Source organism: Protopterus annectens, chromosome 5.part1, assembly GCF_019279795.1.
Source record: "Protopterus annectens isolate FY-2018-M chromosome 5.part1, PAN1.0, whole genome shotgun sequence".
NCBI classification, from domain to species: Eukaryota; Metazoa; Chordata; order Ceratodontiformes; family Protopteridae; genus Protopterus; species Protopterus annectens.
Window position 1 is genome coordinate 524327215 of NC_056736.1, and position 14772 is coordinate 524341986.

A 14772-nucleotide genomic window follows, 5' to 3' on the forward strand; every position below is an offset into this window, starting at 1 on the left:
TCTGTCAATAAAACAACTCAAATGGACTGAACTCTATTGCCACCTCTCCCTCTTGCAACTAGTAACAACACATAATCTTAACTACAAACTAGACAACTTCCTAATTTTAAAAAACATCTTCCACCTTTACTCACTGAATCATACCCTATGCTCAGAAGATAAAGTTCTGCTCAAGATATCCAAATCAACCCTGCAAGAGACTCCTTGCATTCTACCTATATTATTAACCTTTCGAATTCTGTTCCCTTGGCTGTCAAACAAAATCCATCACCTCCAGACTTAAAAACAGCTTAAACAATACATAGAAAACTCCTGTTTTTGCTCTGCTTCAAGTCCAGGTTAAGCAACATCACATGCCATAATATTAACACATGAAAACCTGCAATATTTTTCCTTATGATTGGCCTCAACTTTTATCCTCTTCTATCACCCCCCCCCCCCAAACTCCACATCATACTATATTGTACTCTACCATTAACCTCTCTCTCATACTCATATCACGTTCCAGGAACAGCCTTTATGTCTGCTACACTCCTTCCTTTAGTTTGTACTGCTTGTCTCATGTAATATATTTATCTTATCAGTATCTGAAGCCTTAGCACTATTTCCACCTGCCACCTCTGTTCTAACTTTTCTTACTTTATGCTTTTGATTGCTTCCCTCTATTACATTCTCTGTAACTTATCACTCCCCTTTCCTCTTGCACACCAATGTATATAGATTTATCATCCTTTAAATACACTTCTCTTTAGCAGGTCAGATTATTCTTAGTCCAGTCCTCTATCAAGCTGTATTTATTTGTTTTTCCTCATTATTGGTCAACTCCATGGTTTATTTCAAGCCACGGCTGTGACTTCTACTAACTCGTATCTCTAACACCTAGAAGACAATGGTGCAATTATTACTTTAAACTTTGCTCATGATATGTTCTTTCTCAAAAAGATTGCATTTACTTGTACTTATGTTTCATATGTAGCTACAATTTACTATACTGTCACATGCTGGATTTTTCTCACAGAGTATCCACTAAATAGAGGCAAATTTGCTGCCCAGTTGGACCTTCATGGTAAACAAAACCAAATAAAATATCATAAATAAAAATGGAGAGAGAGACACTGAGCGACAGAAAGGCCATTTCTGCTTAGATGTGGTAGGTTACATGACACAAACTGGGATGCAGAACTAGCAATAAAACTCTTCTGACATAAAATAAGAACAAAAAGAACAAATAAAAGCACACAGGAGGAAAAAAATAAAGTTGATATGCAGAAAGCACAGAAAATATGGGTGGAAACAAGTGAAAAAGACAGAATACACGATAAAAACAAAGTGAATCAGAAATTAACACCTGGAAGAACTGTGATAAAGGAACAATGAGATCATTTCTCAAACTGCAAAACAGGAAAGAGAAAACTGGAGAGAGCAAAGAAGAACTAATGTGAAAATGAATAATAAAACAATGATCTAAACTCATGAAATTAACACATTAAAAATTCTATTGTAAAAGATTAAAAACAAAGTGGTGGAATAAATGATTAAAACATTTCAATAAACTAAAAATAAAAAAATGTAGGAATAACAAAATTGTAATAAAAAGTCAAAAAAATCATAAAAACAAATATAAATAAAATTAAAGTCATAAAAATAAAAAAAAAGAACAAGGAAGAAATAACAGAATGGCATATACTGAAATACTTGCTGTGACACTGCACTAACTGAAACTTAACAAGAACCAGATGGGTAAACAGAAAAATCACCATATGAATTAATACTGCCATTAAAGATTTTCAAGGTTTAAGTCCATAAGAATGAAATGGGTCCAAGACAAATACAAAACTTGGTGGACATTGCACTTTCAGGACTTTAAGATTATCAACTGTAAATACACAACGCATGCACAACTATCTGCTGAAGAGAAAAGTTGCTGAAATCCTCACTATGAAGAATGATTCTTTATTAAATCTCTGTACAACCTCTGCACATATTTTTATAATGTCCTTCATACAGATGATGGCATATTTAACAGAATGTAAAATCAAAGAGTTTCTAATGTAGAACTAATATGATTTAGAGTTCTATGTGTAAGACAGTCTCAATGTTATAAAGTTATATACTTGTATTTGGGACTTGGGTCATGATTGAAAATGTTCCTTGGACCAGTCAACCTAGTAAACAAAATATGATAAATTTATAACTGAATGAATTAATGCCTGCCTATATGAATTCCCTCTCCACTGCTCATTTTAACATGTAATCCATTCCATGTATATACAACTCACTCAGTGAAGATGTATTTAGGAGTCCCAGGGAGAGGCTAATGCCCATCACCTGCTATTTGTGATTTCTCCCTCATCCTTTACATTCAGAATGACCCCTTTACATAACCTTGACAGAATCTTATTTGCGCTCATAATGCCACTCTCCCTCTCTCTCTCTATCTTCTGGACTCTAGTGAAAAAAGCTCCAGCTTTCCCAGTTCCTGGTTATAGCCTTTATCTCCTTGCCGTATGTACCCTTCCAGTGATTTTCTTCCAGTTTCCTTCCAACAGCCATATATGGTCCTCCATATGTGGCCCCCAGAATTGCACAAAAGTTCTCAAGGGGTTGTCTGGACCAAGGCTCAGTAGAGCAGAAAAAATACTTCTATGCTTCTGGAGTCTGTCCTACTGAGGATACACCCCAGCACTATCTGCTGCTGCTGCTACTACCTCTCATCCTACTCCTGACAGTCCAGCCGAGGAATGGTCAACATTTCTCATGATCATTTTCCTGTTTTTTTACCATCAGCTCTAATACACTAGCTGATACTTCACACACTGGAGTTGATGTGACCCATTTGCAGTACTATGCATATGCTACGCATTGAACCTAAACTGCCATTTTTCTGTTCACCTGGTTAACCTTTCCAAATCCTTCTTAATACTCTTCCCCCAATCCTTCACTGCACACCTTCTTTGTGAAATTACAAAGCAGGCCATTCTTGACTAACAAAAACAGCCGCTCTCTGCGACATTACACAGAAGGCTATTCTTGTTCATCAATCCCTGAGCTACCTCTGAAACAAACACAGTGAAGAGTATTATTCTAAGGACAAACTCCCTGTGGTATTCCATTAATCACCTTCCTTATTCCTGACATCATTCTCCACACCACAACCCTCTTTTTTTCACTCTTCAGCCATGAAGCAATCCTAGTTTCTGTCTTGGTCCTCTGGCTTTCCTATCAATTACTGTGTGGCTGCATCAAAGACCTTGAGAAAGTCCAGAAGACCACGTACTATTAGTACCCCTCCTCCACTTCAAGTTCTCTTATAACCTTGGCTGGCCTGCATTATGGCTGAAAAAAGTCCTCAGACTAGTTCATTAACTAGTTAACAGATGTTAAGTAAATAAATAAATAAATAAACTCTAGTCACATTTTACAGGCAACACCTGCTGGCCAGTAACTTTCTGGTTGCTGTTTTAGAAATTGCTGTACTTTAAGAAGGGAACAAACATTCTCTCCATGTCTCCCTGCCTCTGTTGTTAGCCTAATGGGCCTGTAAGTTCCTTGGATTTTTCCTGGTCCTCTTCAGGTCGCCTTCCTTGTACAATCACTGTCCTCCAGTCTTCCACTACTTCTGCATTGGCCAAAGACCCATCAAAGTTCTGCATCATGGGATGAACAATCACAATGGTTAGATTCCTGAAGACTTTGGTAGGCTGACCATCTATATAGTGCATGTGCTTTACCTTCCCTAATGAAAATTGGGTTTCTCTTCAGCCTGGTGTCTGACTACTATTTTCCCCACTGAGTCTCATTTCCCACATAGTATTGCACTTGCTTCTTAATTTCCATTTTGAAGACTGAAGCAACATAATCTTTCAATGCATTTGGCTTTCCTCAGTCTATTATCCAGCACTTCTGCATTTTCCAGTTTTCAGTGATCTCACTCCTAACTTTGCTCGGCCTGTCAAGTTGCAACTAGATCCATCTCCCCCTTCCTCCTTTCTGGTTTCTAACTGGATCAGTCTCCCCCTCCTCCTTTCTAACTAGATCTGTCTCCCCCTTCCTGCTTTACGCTTAAAATGCCTGTTTTTTCTTCCTGATCTTTTCTCTCAGTCCCCCCTTTCATTTTCTAAATTTACTGTCCTTTTGCTGGTCTCCTTGTGCTGTGCCTCTTACACTGCTCCACACTATCCTTTCCACCTCCGTATTGCTCTTTTGCTCTAATTGCTTGCATCACATTCCCACAAAGTAACAACACTCCTCTCCTCATTATACTTCTTCCCCGGACCTTTTTCTATAACCCTGAGTACTCTGTCCCTCACCCCATTCCCACAGATTGTATTTTTTTTATTTTCTTTCAAATTGCACAAAGAATGTAGTGTAATTTATTCTCAGAGATTTGTAGGTCTCTGCCTACTTTAGTTTTATAAAGTAGTGCTGGGATTCTCTGCTTAACTTATCCTTTTATTGAGAACTTATTCTGGTTTTTCATACCTTCTCCCATTGTTCATGCAACTGGATGATGACGGGCTCCCATCTGCAGAAGACTCTACTGCTTCTGGAAGGGGGATGGACACCTCCAGTGCTGGTCCTCTAGTTCCTAGAACCAGGAAAAAAAAGAAAATGGTTAAGAATACCTACTCTAATGTAAGAACATTTATATATGTTTATTGGGTAAATGAGTTGATCTAGGTACTGTTTTCAGCTAAACTTGTATCAGTGCTAAAGCATCAGTCTTTAAATAATTTTAACAAGTGTACAGAAAAGTAAGGCATTAAGAGTTGTGACTAAGTAGTTGACTATATCTGTGCATATTTGCTGTTTTAATAAGTAAACCCCAAAATAAATAAATAAGCAAAGCCTTTCAATGAGGTACAAACCAAGAAAACTGCTACACAAAACCTACTACCTACAGCAGAAGAATGCTGTAAGCCTAGAAATTCATGTGTAAAAACTGACAGTACACGAAAGGGATCCTACGCTTAAAAATTATTTTCAACAAAGGATAAACCAAGAATTATAACCTTAAAGTACAAAGATATTTAGTTTTATGTTCTGCCTCACAATGCATTCAGATGTGACAGTATTCTAAGTACATGACCAAACTCAATTTGTCAAAACTGTACAAATCAATTACAAAAATATAAAAATTGTTTTGTTCTCAATATAAGTTAAAAGCAAAAGCACAACTTTGAATCAATGTTTAAACATTTTCAAGCATTACTGTAAGCTATAAGGAACTGAAATCATTGGGTACTACAAGGTTACTTAGGAAATGATGAATTCTAGCATAATTGAAATGTTTTTAATCTGCAAATAACAGAAGTTGTAATGTAAAATGCAGCCATTTCATATTACAGTTTAGACAAATACCAGAAATTAATTTATATATAACACACCCCACATACTTCACTGCAGTTTATATATGCATCATATGTTTGGAAATTCAACTAAACTTAAAACAAATGTCTGATAATATTTTTAACCATATAAAGACTCAAAAGATGACTGTTGTGCAATCTGACAACTTGAATAAGTAAATCATTCTATATGCCGTATTTCAGTGCAACAACTATTTGCAACTGTAAATTAGCACATGTATTGATGGTGCATGCATTATTGTGTTTGGTAAGAATTACACAAGGCTTTTTTTTTTTTTTTTTTTTTTTTTAGTATATCCAAAAATATGCTGACCCCCCCCCCCAACCCACATCAATATGCCACCACATCCCACTGACTAGATATACTAACTCTATGGCCACTGTTCCTCAGAGACAGAATGAATACTTATAAAACAAGGTATTTCTTCTACTGCCAAGGTGCAGTGACTTTAGGGCTAGTATATTTAGTTAACATCGACTGTCTGCATGTGGGTGGGGTGGCAAAGAAGGACTTGTAAAAGTATTTGATGCATTCTATTTGTTAAAAACGTAGGTTTCAAATGTTAATTGTGCAGTTCAATGTCAGAATTGCATAAATGACAATCTGCAATCTAAATCCTGACTAATAGTTATGTATTCCAGTAAACTACAATAAAAGCCAAGACTGACAAATTTTATTCCTTCTTTACGAACAGGGCAAGAAGGATCACAAATTTAACTGGCCTGCTTATTCCACCACTGTAGTGATATTCTCAAATATCATTCACTCATTCTGTAATACTTCCTTTACCCGAATCAGGGATGCCAAATCTTCTCCAGCATTCAAATGGTGTGAGACAGAAACATTGTCCAGGATATCAGATCATTGCACGACACACTAATCATACCTTGGGTCATTCAGAGGACCAACAATGCACCTAATGCATGTGTTTGGGATATGGGAAGAAATTGGACTGCAGGCACATGGTCAAAGGGAAGACATGTAGGAAATTCAGAAAAGACACTTCAGCCAGGAACCAAAGTAGAGAGTCAAGAGGAGTGAGGCAGAAATGCTAACTGTTGTACCACTGTGCTGCCCACAGATATGGGCACAAATCAATGGAATGACTTGGGAAACCTTGACAGACACTTGCAACCAACAGACATTGGTCCATTCATTCCCAAGTGAAGTTAATGATAGCATGAACAAATAAACCATGGGTATAATGCATTAATGGAGATATATATCTAAATAGGATGGAAGAACTTAGAGTTAGACAAAAAGGGAGAATGTTAAGTGAGTGGAAAGGCTGTATGTATTATACATATGAATTACTAGGAAAAGGATCATCTTTATTGTATAGAACTTGTAGTACAAACTCCTATATCAGGTGTGACACACCTCTTCTGGGCCAGTAAACAAATAGTCCCATTCCTTATACTGACACCGGTGAGGGACATTCACTTGGAACAGAAACTAATACACACAGTATCATGAGATACAGCTCTCTGCACCAAGCAAAATTTCCCTTAAGAGCACACAGGGAACACACTCAATCCGAGGGCTGGGTTGCTCTCTCTCTCTCTCTCTCCCCAGGCCCCCAACCAGACTCCACACTGACAGAGCTGTAGAGTTGAATCTTCAGCCAAGTGTTCCACACCAAGTCCACCAAAATCTCTGTGAAACCAGTGCTCTGCGTCACTGCTCCAAGTAGCTAACACACACACACCTGGGAAAGGCTGGCACAGATTTAACAGTTCTGCCCAGACTATAATCTAGTTCTACCACCACCAGAACACTCCAAAGCCAGCTATTCCAAGGCTCTTTCAAGAGTACCCAGTTATACTGAGTAAAATTAATACCAATACAAATAGTAGTGTTTGGCCAATGTAGCAAGTGTCACAAAATAAATATAAGTACTCTCAAAGTTTAAAATATTCTCTAATAGACCAGCCACAGTGAAAGACTTAAATATACTTAATATACTTAATACAAAATAACAAAATAACATGAAAATATTAAATATCTATTTAGAATAAACACCAGAGTTTCAATCACAGGAAATATTAAAAACAACACAGATGAGAAAAACAGTACTTAACTAATCTCACTATATTTCCTGACTGATCTAAATAATTCCTACTTAATTAAAGCAAGGCAAAATGAACTGGGTGAATGGTCTTGTCAGTTCCAAAAACAGACTGCCCTGAGACTTCTGTCTCATCTAGTATTAAAACATCATTTCAGTGCTGGATTACAGAATGACATCACATACACTTGGTCATCTGACTTTGGTTCCTATACTATCCCCTTTGCTAGGAAGTGAATTAGAATTTAGCACATTGCCATACACACAGATGGAGCTTTGCTGGGATGTGTAATAGCATATGGAAGCTATAAAACTATTTCAAAACTTCCACCCTTCCTGGGTAGCAAATAGTCCATCCCTAAGGGCAATATAGTAGGATTCCTAGTCCTGGTTTTCACAGACATTTTGTCTGTGGCTGCAATCACATCTGTAAGATACAATCTTTATGGCTTAAACCAGGTAATTTAATTTCAGGCTATTTTACAAAGTTAGCTGGACTGAGATGAACCTCTTCTCTTCCAATATTATCTGTTACAACATATTCACTTGAACAGTTACAATACAGTCCGACATACAGGTGTATTTCTTTGCTGTCCAGCAGGACACACTGTTGGTACATTTTTAACACAAGCAGCTTTACAAATACAATTTCAACACAAGTACCTGTAAAATCAGTTTGATATACAAAACTCCAGATAGCTATGCTAGTATATGTTACACATCCACTGCCTTACTTCTCCTTGTATAGCTGGTAATACCTCACATCATCACATCTCTCCCCACCTTGAAGACTCAAGCTAGTTTATCAAGTGACCCTTGAGAAATGTTGCTTGAGAGGAATGAGCCTGTCTGGGAATACATTAACCCATGTCCTGTCTTGAGAACCCATCTGTACTGACATTGCTGACCTCACTACGGTGCTGCACTGTCATGTCATATGCCTGCAACCCTAGTAGGCCCCACCTTAACTTGCCATTTTGCTGCTTGGCTTGATGTAGCCATAGATCCCCCCTCAGACAGGACCTGCCATCCACTACAAGTACTCAGCATCAGGACCTCTCTAGCATGGTAAGGCTTTATCATGTTAACATGCTACAATTTGTGATCCTGCCTGCAGGTTTACCATGTAGTTAATATCACCGACCTTCCTTACCACTTCAAAGGGTCCCTCCCAAGCTGCCTGCAGCTTACTCTGTCTGACAGGAATGAGCACCATAACCTGCTGCCCAGAGCATACTCTAGGGCTCGACCATTCCTGTAATACAAGACCTTTTTCTGCTGTTGGGCTCTTGCTAGGTTTTCCTGGCCCAAAGTCCATGAGCTGAGGTTTAGGACATATATCACAACAGACTCCCTGTGGGATTCACACTGACCCACAGACTCATCACAAATCAAATCTAAGGGCCTCCTCACCCTATGCCCATAGAGAAAACCAAAGGTTGAAAAACCTGAGGATTCCTGGGGTATCTTTCTGTATGCAACAGCAGACAGGGCAAATATTTCTCCATCAAACTGGTCTACAAATACCTGTATCATGGTCTTTAGTGTAGAATTTAACCTCTCCACAAGACCATTAGTCTGGTGGTGGTAGGGGGTGGTCTTTAGGTGCTTCACCCCACAGCGCTCCCACAGACAAGCTAGCAGGTCTGACATGAAATTGGCACCTCTGTCAGTCAGTATTTCTCTCAGGAAACCTACCCTTTTGAAAATCTCTAACAAAGCATTTACCACCTTCTCTGCCTTAATGGAGGACACAGCCATCCCCTCTGGGTATCTAGTAGCATAATTCTACTATCACCATGATAATATACTTCTCTGTGGAACTTGAGGTACTCAGAGTACACACAATATCCATAGCTACCCTCCGAAATGGCTCCTCAATCACAGGCAAAGGCCTCAAAGGAGCTTAGACCTCGTCTCCTGCCTTGCCTACTTTTTGGCACTGCTCACAGGTCCTGCAGCACCTGGTTACATCCCTTGCAATTCCAGGCCAATAAAAGTTCTGCATAATACATCTCTTGGTACGCTTTATGCCCATATGACCTGCAAAAGGAATGTCATGGACTATGACTAGCAGCACCAGACAGTAGGCTCTAGGCACTATCAACTGCTGTATTACCTCATATTCTAGCCCTCCCTTGGGGGTACACTCTTCTATATAATAACCTTTTGTTCCAGTATACAGACTCTCCTCTTCTTTGAGTATCAGGTGCCTCCTTAGCTACCACTCTCAAGCCTCACGTGTAAGGTCTGAGAGATGAGACTGTCTCAACTCTATCTTTGTGACTCTTTCCAGCTTCCATTCCACAGGACGTCTGGTATCTTCTGACAGCGATGCCTCACTGCCAGCCTGGGTACTACCACTCACCTCTGTTCTTGCAGTCACTCTGTCCAAGGGAACATCAGTACCTACCAGCAGTTGTGGCTCACTGTTACATGGTAGCTCCTCCCTGAAATAGCCATCTCACCAGCCCTGGCTTCAGCTGTGGGGTTTGGCTGGGTCTCCCCCAGGCTACCAGCCCCACATGCCTGTCTCCATGCCTGACTGCATGTAACTGCATGCAAATAAGGTACTACAGTATCAAAATCATTCCCTATCAAGACATCTGCAGGGATATCTTCAAACACACGTACATACTTGTTTCCTTTCCCACCCTCCCAGTCAGGGTGAATTCTAGCCAAAGGCATTTGGAACTGGGACTCTCCAAAAGCTCTGACTGGAGTAAACTGCCCCAAACAAGTACTGCTCCTCTTTAACCTCTGCAGGCTTCACAATGGTTATGTCAGAGACTGTGTCTCTCTCAGCTGTGGCCCTGTCTGTGAAACCAGTGCTCTGTGTCCCTACTCCAAGTAGCAAATACACAGAGTCTGAGATTTCATTCACACACACACACACACACACCTGGGAAAGGCTGGCACAGATTTACCAGTTATGCCCAGACTATAAGGTAGTTCCGTAACCACCAGAACACTCCAAAGCTGCTACTCTAAGGCTCTTACAAGGGTACCCAATTATATTGAGTAAAATTAATACTAATAGAAATGGTAGCATCTGACCAATGCAGCAAGGCTTTCTGGAGGGGCCATAGTGTCACCAAATAAATATGAGTACTCTCAAAGGTTAAAATGTTCTCTAATAGACCAGCCACAATGAAAGGTTTAAATATATTTAATAATAAATAATAAATGAACATAAAAATACTAAAACATCTATTTACAATAAAGACCAATGTTTCACTCACATGAACTATTAAAAATAACACAGATGGATAGATTCACACAGATGCATAAAAACGGTACTTAACAAATCTCACTATATTTTCCTGACTGATATAAAGAATTACTATTTCCAACTTACTTAATAAAGATGAAGTGGGTGAGTGGTCTTGTCAGTTCGAAAAACAGACTGCCCTGAGACTTCTGTCTCATCTAGTATTAAAACATCACTTCAGTGCTGGATTACAGAAAAACATTACATACATCTGGCCATCTGACTCTGGTTCTCACGTTACCCTCTAATAAAAACTGAACCAGAATTTAGCACATTTCAAAACTCCCACCTTTCCAGGGTTTCAGTAATTAATACAGTAGTATTCCTAGTCCTGGTTTTCACAGACATTTCATCTGTGTCTACAATCAGGACTGTAAGATACAATCTTTATTGTCTAAACCAGGTAATTTAATTTCAGACTATTTTTCAAAGTTAGCTGGACTGAGATTAACTTCTTCTCTTTCAGTATTTTCTGTTACAATACATTCATTTCAACTGTTACACTCCAGTGACATACAGGTGCATTTCTTTTTTGTCCAACAGGACCCACTGTTGGTACATTTTTAACACAAGCAGCTTTACAAGTACATTTTCAACACAATCATCTGCACAAATCAATTTGATATACAAATTACATAGAATTCTTGACAAAATTCATGGTAGCTATGCTGGCATATTACACATTCACTGCCCTACTTCTCCTGGCATAGCTGGCAATACCTCACATCATCACAACAGGTGCGGCTTGATTGTGGAAAAAAATCAATGTATGGCTCCCCCCTCATCACCAGAGATTCATCTTAAAAATTACCACCTTTCCATGAAGACCTGTTTGAAAATTCCAAAATAAAACACAGTTTACGGAATTTGATAATCCTGATGATACAACTGAGAAAATAAGAGAGCTGTTCAACAGAAAAAGAAGGTCAATAGAAGAAAAGATGTTGTCAGACTGAGAAAACACCCTTGCTTACAAGAGCTATTCCAGGTAAAGGACGGTTGCATAAACTAGACAGCTTTACATGCAACTGAAACTTCTTGGAATAAATCAGCCTTGTGGTTTGGCATACAACACACCAAACAGGACATTTTAATAAAAAGCACAGTGTTATCAATAATCAAGTATACGACTAAAAATTAGATTTTGTGTTGTCTTGCAATTACATGGGTAGAAAAAACTCTACAGAATAATGCTGCCTCACCTCATTATTTTTCTGCGTTAGTTAAGTTTCGTCTACTCCATTTTGAGTAAGTTAATATGTTTTCATGTGGCATGGTTCAGTAATGGGTGACTAGCTTATACAATTGCTTTAATATTAATTAAAGGTGGAATAAGGGGAGGCAATTTTAGCTATTTTGAATACAGGTTATAACAGCCTTTGGTGAAATTTAACCACACAAATGCAAGGATATGGAAATATATGAACACTAAAGTACTAAACCTGCAATGAAAACTTTAAATTAGAAGAGATCACGCTGGAAAGTATGAGATAAAGGGGCCTTTAATTTTTGTGATTATAACTGTCATCATCTTTGAGGAAGGGGTGATATGTTACAGGTAAAATGAAAGAAGCTGCTTAAAATGTCCCCCAAAAAGAAAATGTTTGTTTAGTTTATTCACAGGTTACTTCAGCATTTGGGGAAAGTAAACCAGGTACATGCAGGCAGTATGGCATAGTATGAAATATTGAAATACTGGGCCTGTGACAAACTGTGAAGCACAAAGGAAATTTTATTGTTGTGATTACAACTGTTATCTCTTCTGGGGGTGAATGACAATTGTTAATTTTCTGTATTTATTATTATTATTATTATTATTATTATGACTAATCAAAGCCGCTTCTTTAAGCCTGTATACAAGTTCAAAGGTAAATACTTGCCTATCAGTCTACAGACTATCAGTGGCGGCTGGTGACTTCAAATCAAAGGGGGGCTGCAGGAGACAGCTGAATGGGTGGGGTCAATGGGAAGGGGTGCGGCCAACTAGAAAGGGGAGGAGCTATGCTCAAAACCACAAAAACTAAATATACTGCCCTGGGTGCCAATCCGTCATTATGAGAGTTCAATCAAGACAAAATGAAGTGTAGAAGAATAAAAATATTTCAATGCATTGGCTGCATGACAGCTTAATATCTAGATGGAAACAAAAAAGGTTGTGAGGCATGAAAAAATAAATTACTTTTTTTTAAATACATTAATGGAATGCCAGTCAAAATCAAGTATAAGAAAAACAAGCAGCACTCAACTCAAACCACTTCTTGCACTGCAGTTCTAATTATAATTTATATTCAGCTTTATTAAAGTACCAAGTAACATGCTGAAAGTAGAAATCTCTGATGCCCCCACTTGTAAAAATGTTCCTTATCCAAAAATTGACTTGCTGCCTGACATCTACTTGTTTCATGGGGAAAACATGATCAAAGTAAAAAATGAAAAGCAAACAAGAAATAAGCTCAAGATACATTGCTTAAAAGGATTACTGTACAAGTTATGGACCACACGATTGGCATTCTGTTTACGGGAAAAGCCTGCAGAGATGACTGGAAGTCTCCAAGTGTAATGAGACTTTTAAAATAATGTAATCCTGTCCTTTATTACAAATACTGGCATATGCATTTCAATACCCAAGGCTTATACATTATCTAGTTAAGTTCTCTACATGGCAACAGAAAGGCTTTCAATGTTGGCCATTCTTTAACAGTATGCTTATTAAAGCTTACTTGCATCTTGCAATCTCAGCCAAGCTTACCTAATGGTCATTAAAGTATTGCTACTTAAACACAGAGCAACAGGCACTTTGAGTAATAAGCATAAATCAACAGTACAAAAAATATGACAGAAACCAGACCATTCTGTAAAAATCAAGGACAGATGAAAAGCCACTCTAGTACTTGTGTCTACCATGGATGGGGGGATACTCTGCACATTTACACTGCATAACTACTCCTTGCCTTGCTTGGACACATCCAGAGTTACTACATGGGGGCGTGGGTTGCAACAAGCATGTCACAATTTGAAATATCTCTGGCTGACTGTGATGGCCCTGACACATTTGTCATACCTCTCAACCTCCGAGCAAGAAATCTGGACAAAGCCATACAAAGAAATGGGACAATGGCCCAAAAATAAGGACAATTTTTAAAATATTGCTCTTATAAACTTAGAAAGATAATAGAGGTCTTGTATTAGTATGAATTTTCTGAATGGTATGAAATCTGAAACTCAAATGTCTGTCATTATTTTCTAACTTCAGTCTTTAATGATTTGTCACTAATTTGCAAAAAAAACACAATTTTATGAAAAATGGACCAAAAATGTGATGTAAAAATATAAAACAGCAACACAATACAGCTGGGAACCTGTCAAAGAAGGGATACTTTAATATTAGTACTGCTAACTTGAGCAGCTGACAAAATAAAAGAATCTACATGCATTTCTGAAATAAAAGTAATCTAACAGATTATTACAGTTATTTCTTAATTATAAACCCTCCATGTTTTCTTCCAAAATTGCTATTTTGCGGAGGGATCATTAGGGGAAGAGCAACATTTTGAGCCAAAATCGGGGACACTTGAGAGGTTTGGCTATGCCCAATTCTATAAAGCAATTTATTTGCATGTACCCCTCAACCTGTTAATGCAATAAATCTGGACAAGGCCAAATATATTGGGGGAACATATAAACAGTACTAAAAATTGCTCTTGTATAAACTGAGACAGTTGATAGAACAGGTCTTACTTTAGCATGCATTTTACTGAAGGTTGTGAAGTCTGAAACTCAGTGTGTCATTATTTAGTGACTTAATTCCTAAATTATTTGCCAGAAAACCACACATTTTATGAGGAACAAACCAAACATAAGAAGCAAAACATCTATTCATTCTTTGAAAATCTGGACAGTTGGGAGGTATGGTTCAGCTGGGGCTGCCTAAGTTTTCCGCCCTTCCCCCTCACAAAACCATGGTCAAATGGAGCCTCCCCCTGCAGCCATTCCAATGATCCATTACTTGGCTATTTCACTCCATTTACCATAAACACTAATGTGCATACTGATTTACTTCTAT

The 14772-nt window shown here is 38.3% G+C and overlaps 1 protein-coding gene across 1 annotated transcript in view; it reads right to left on the reverse strand.

Annotated features, from left to right (window-relative positions):
• Positions 1–14772, reverse strand: part of SPICE1 (spindle and centriole associated protein 1) — a 1080118-nt gene that overhangs the window by 46463 nt on the left and 1018883 nt on the right. The window contains exon 14 of the mRNA XM_044072827.1: positions 4483–4588. Coding sequence (XP_043928762.1) covers positions 4483–4588 — 106 coding nt within the window. The remainder of the gene's footprint in view (positions 1–4482; positions 4589–14772) is intronic.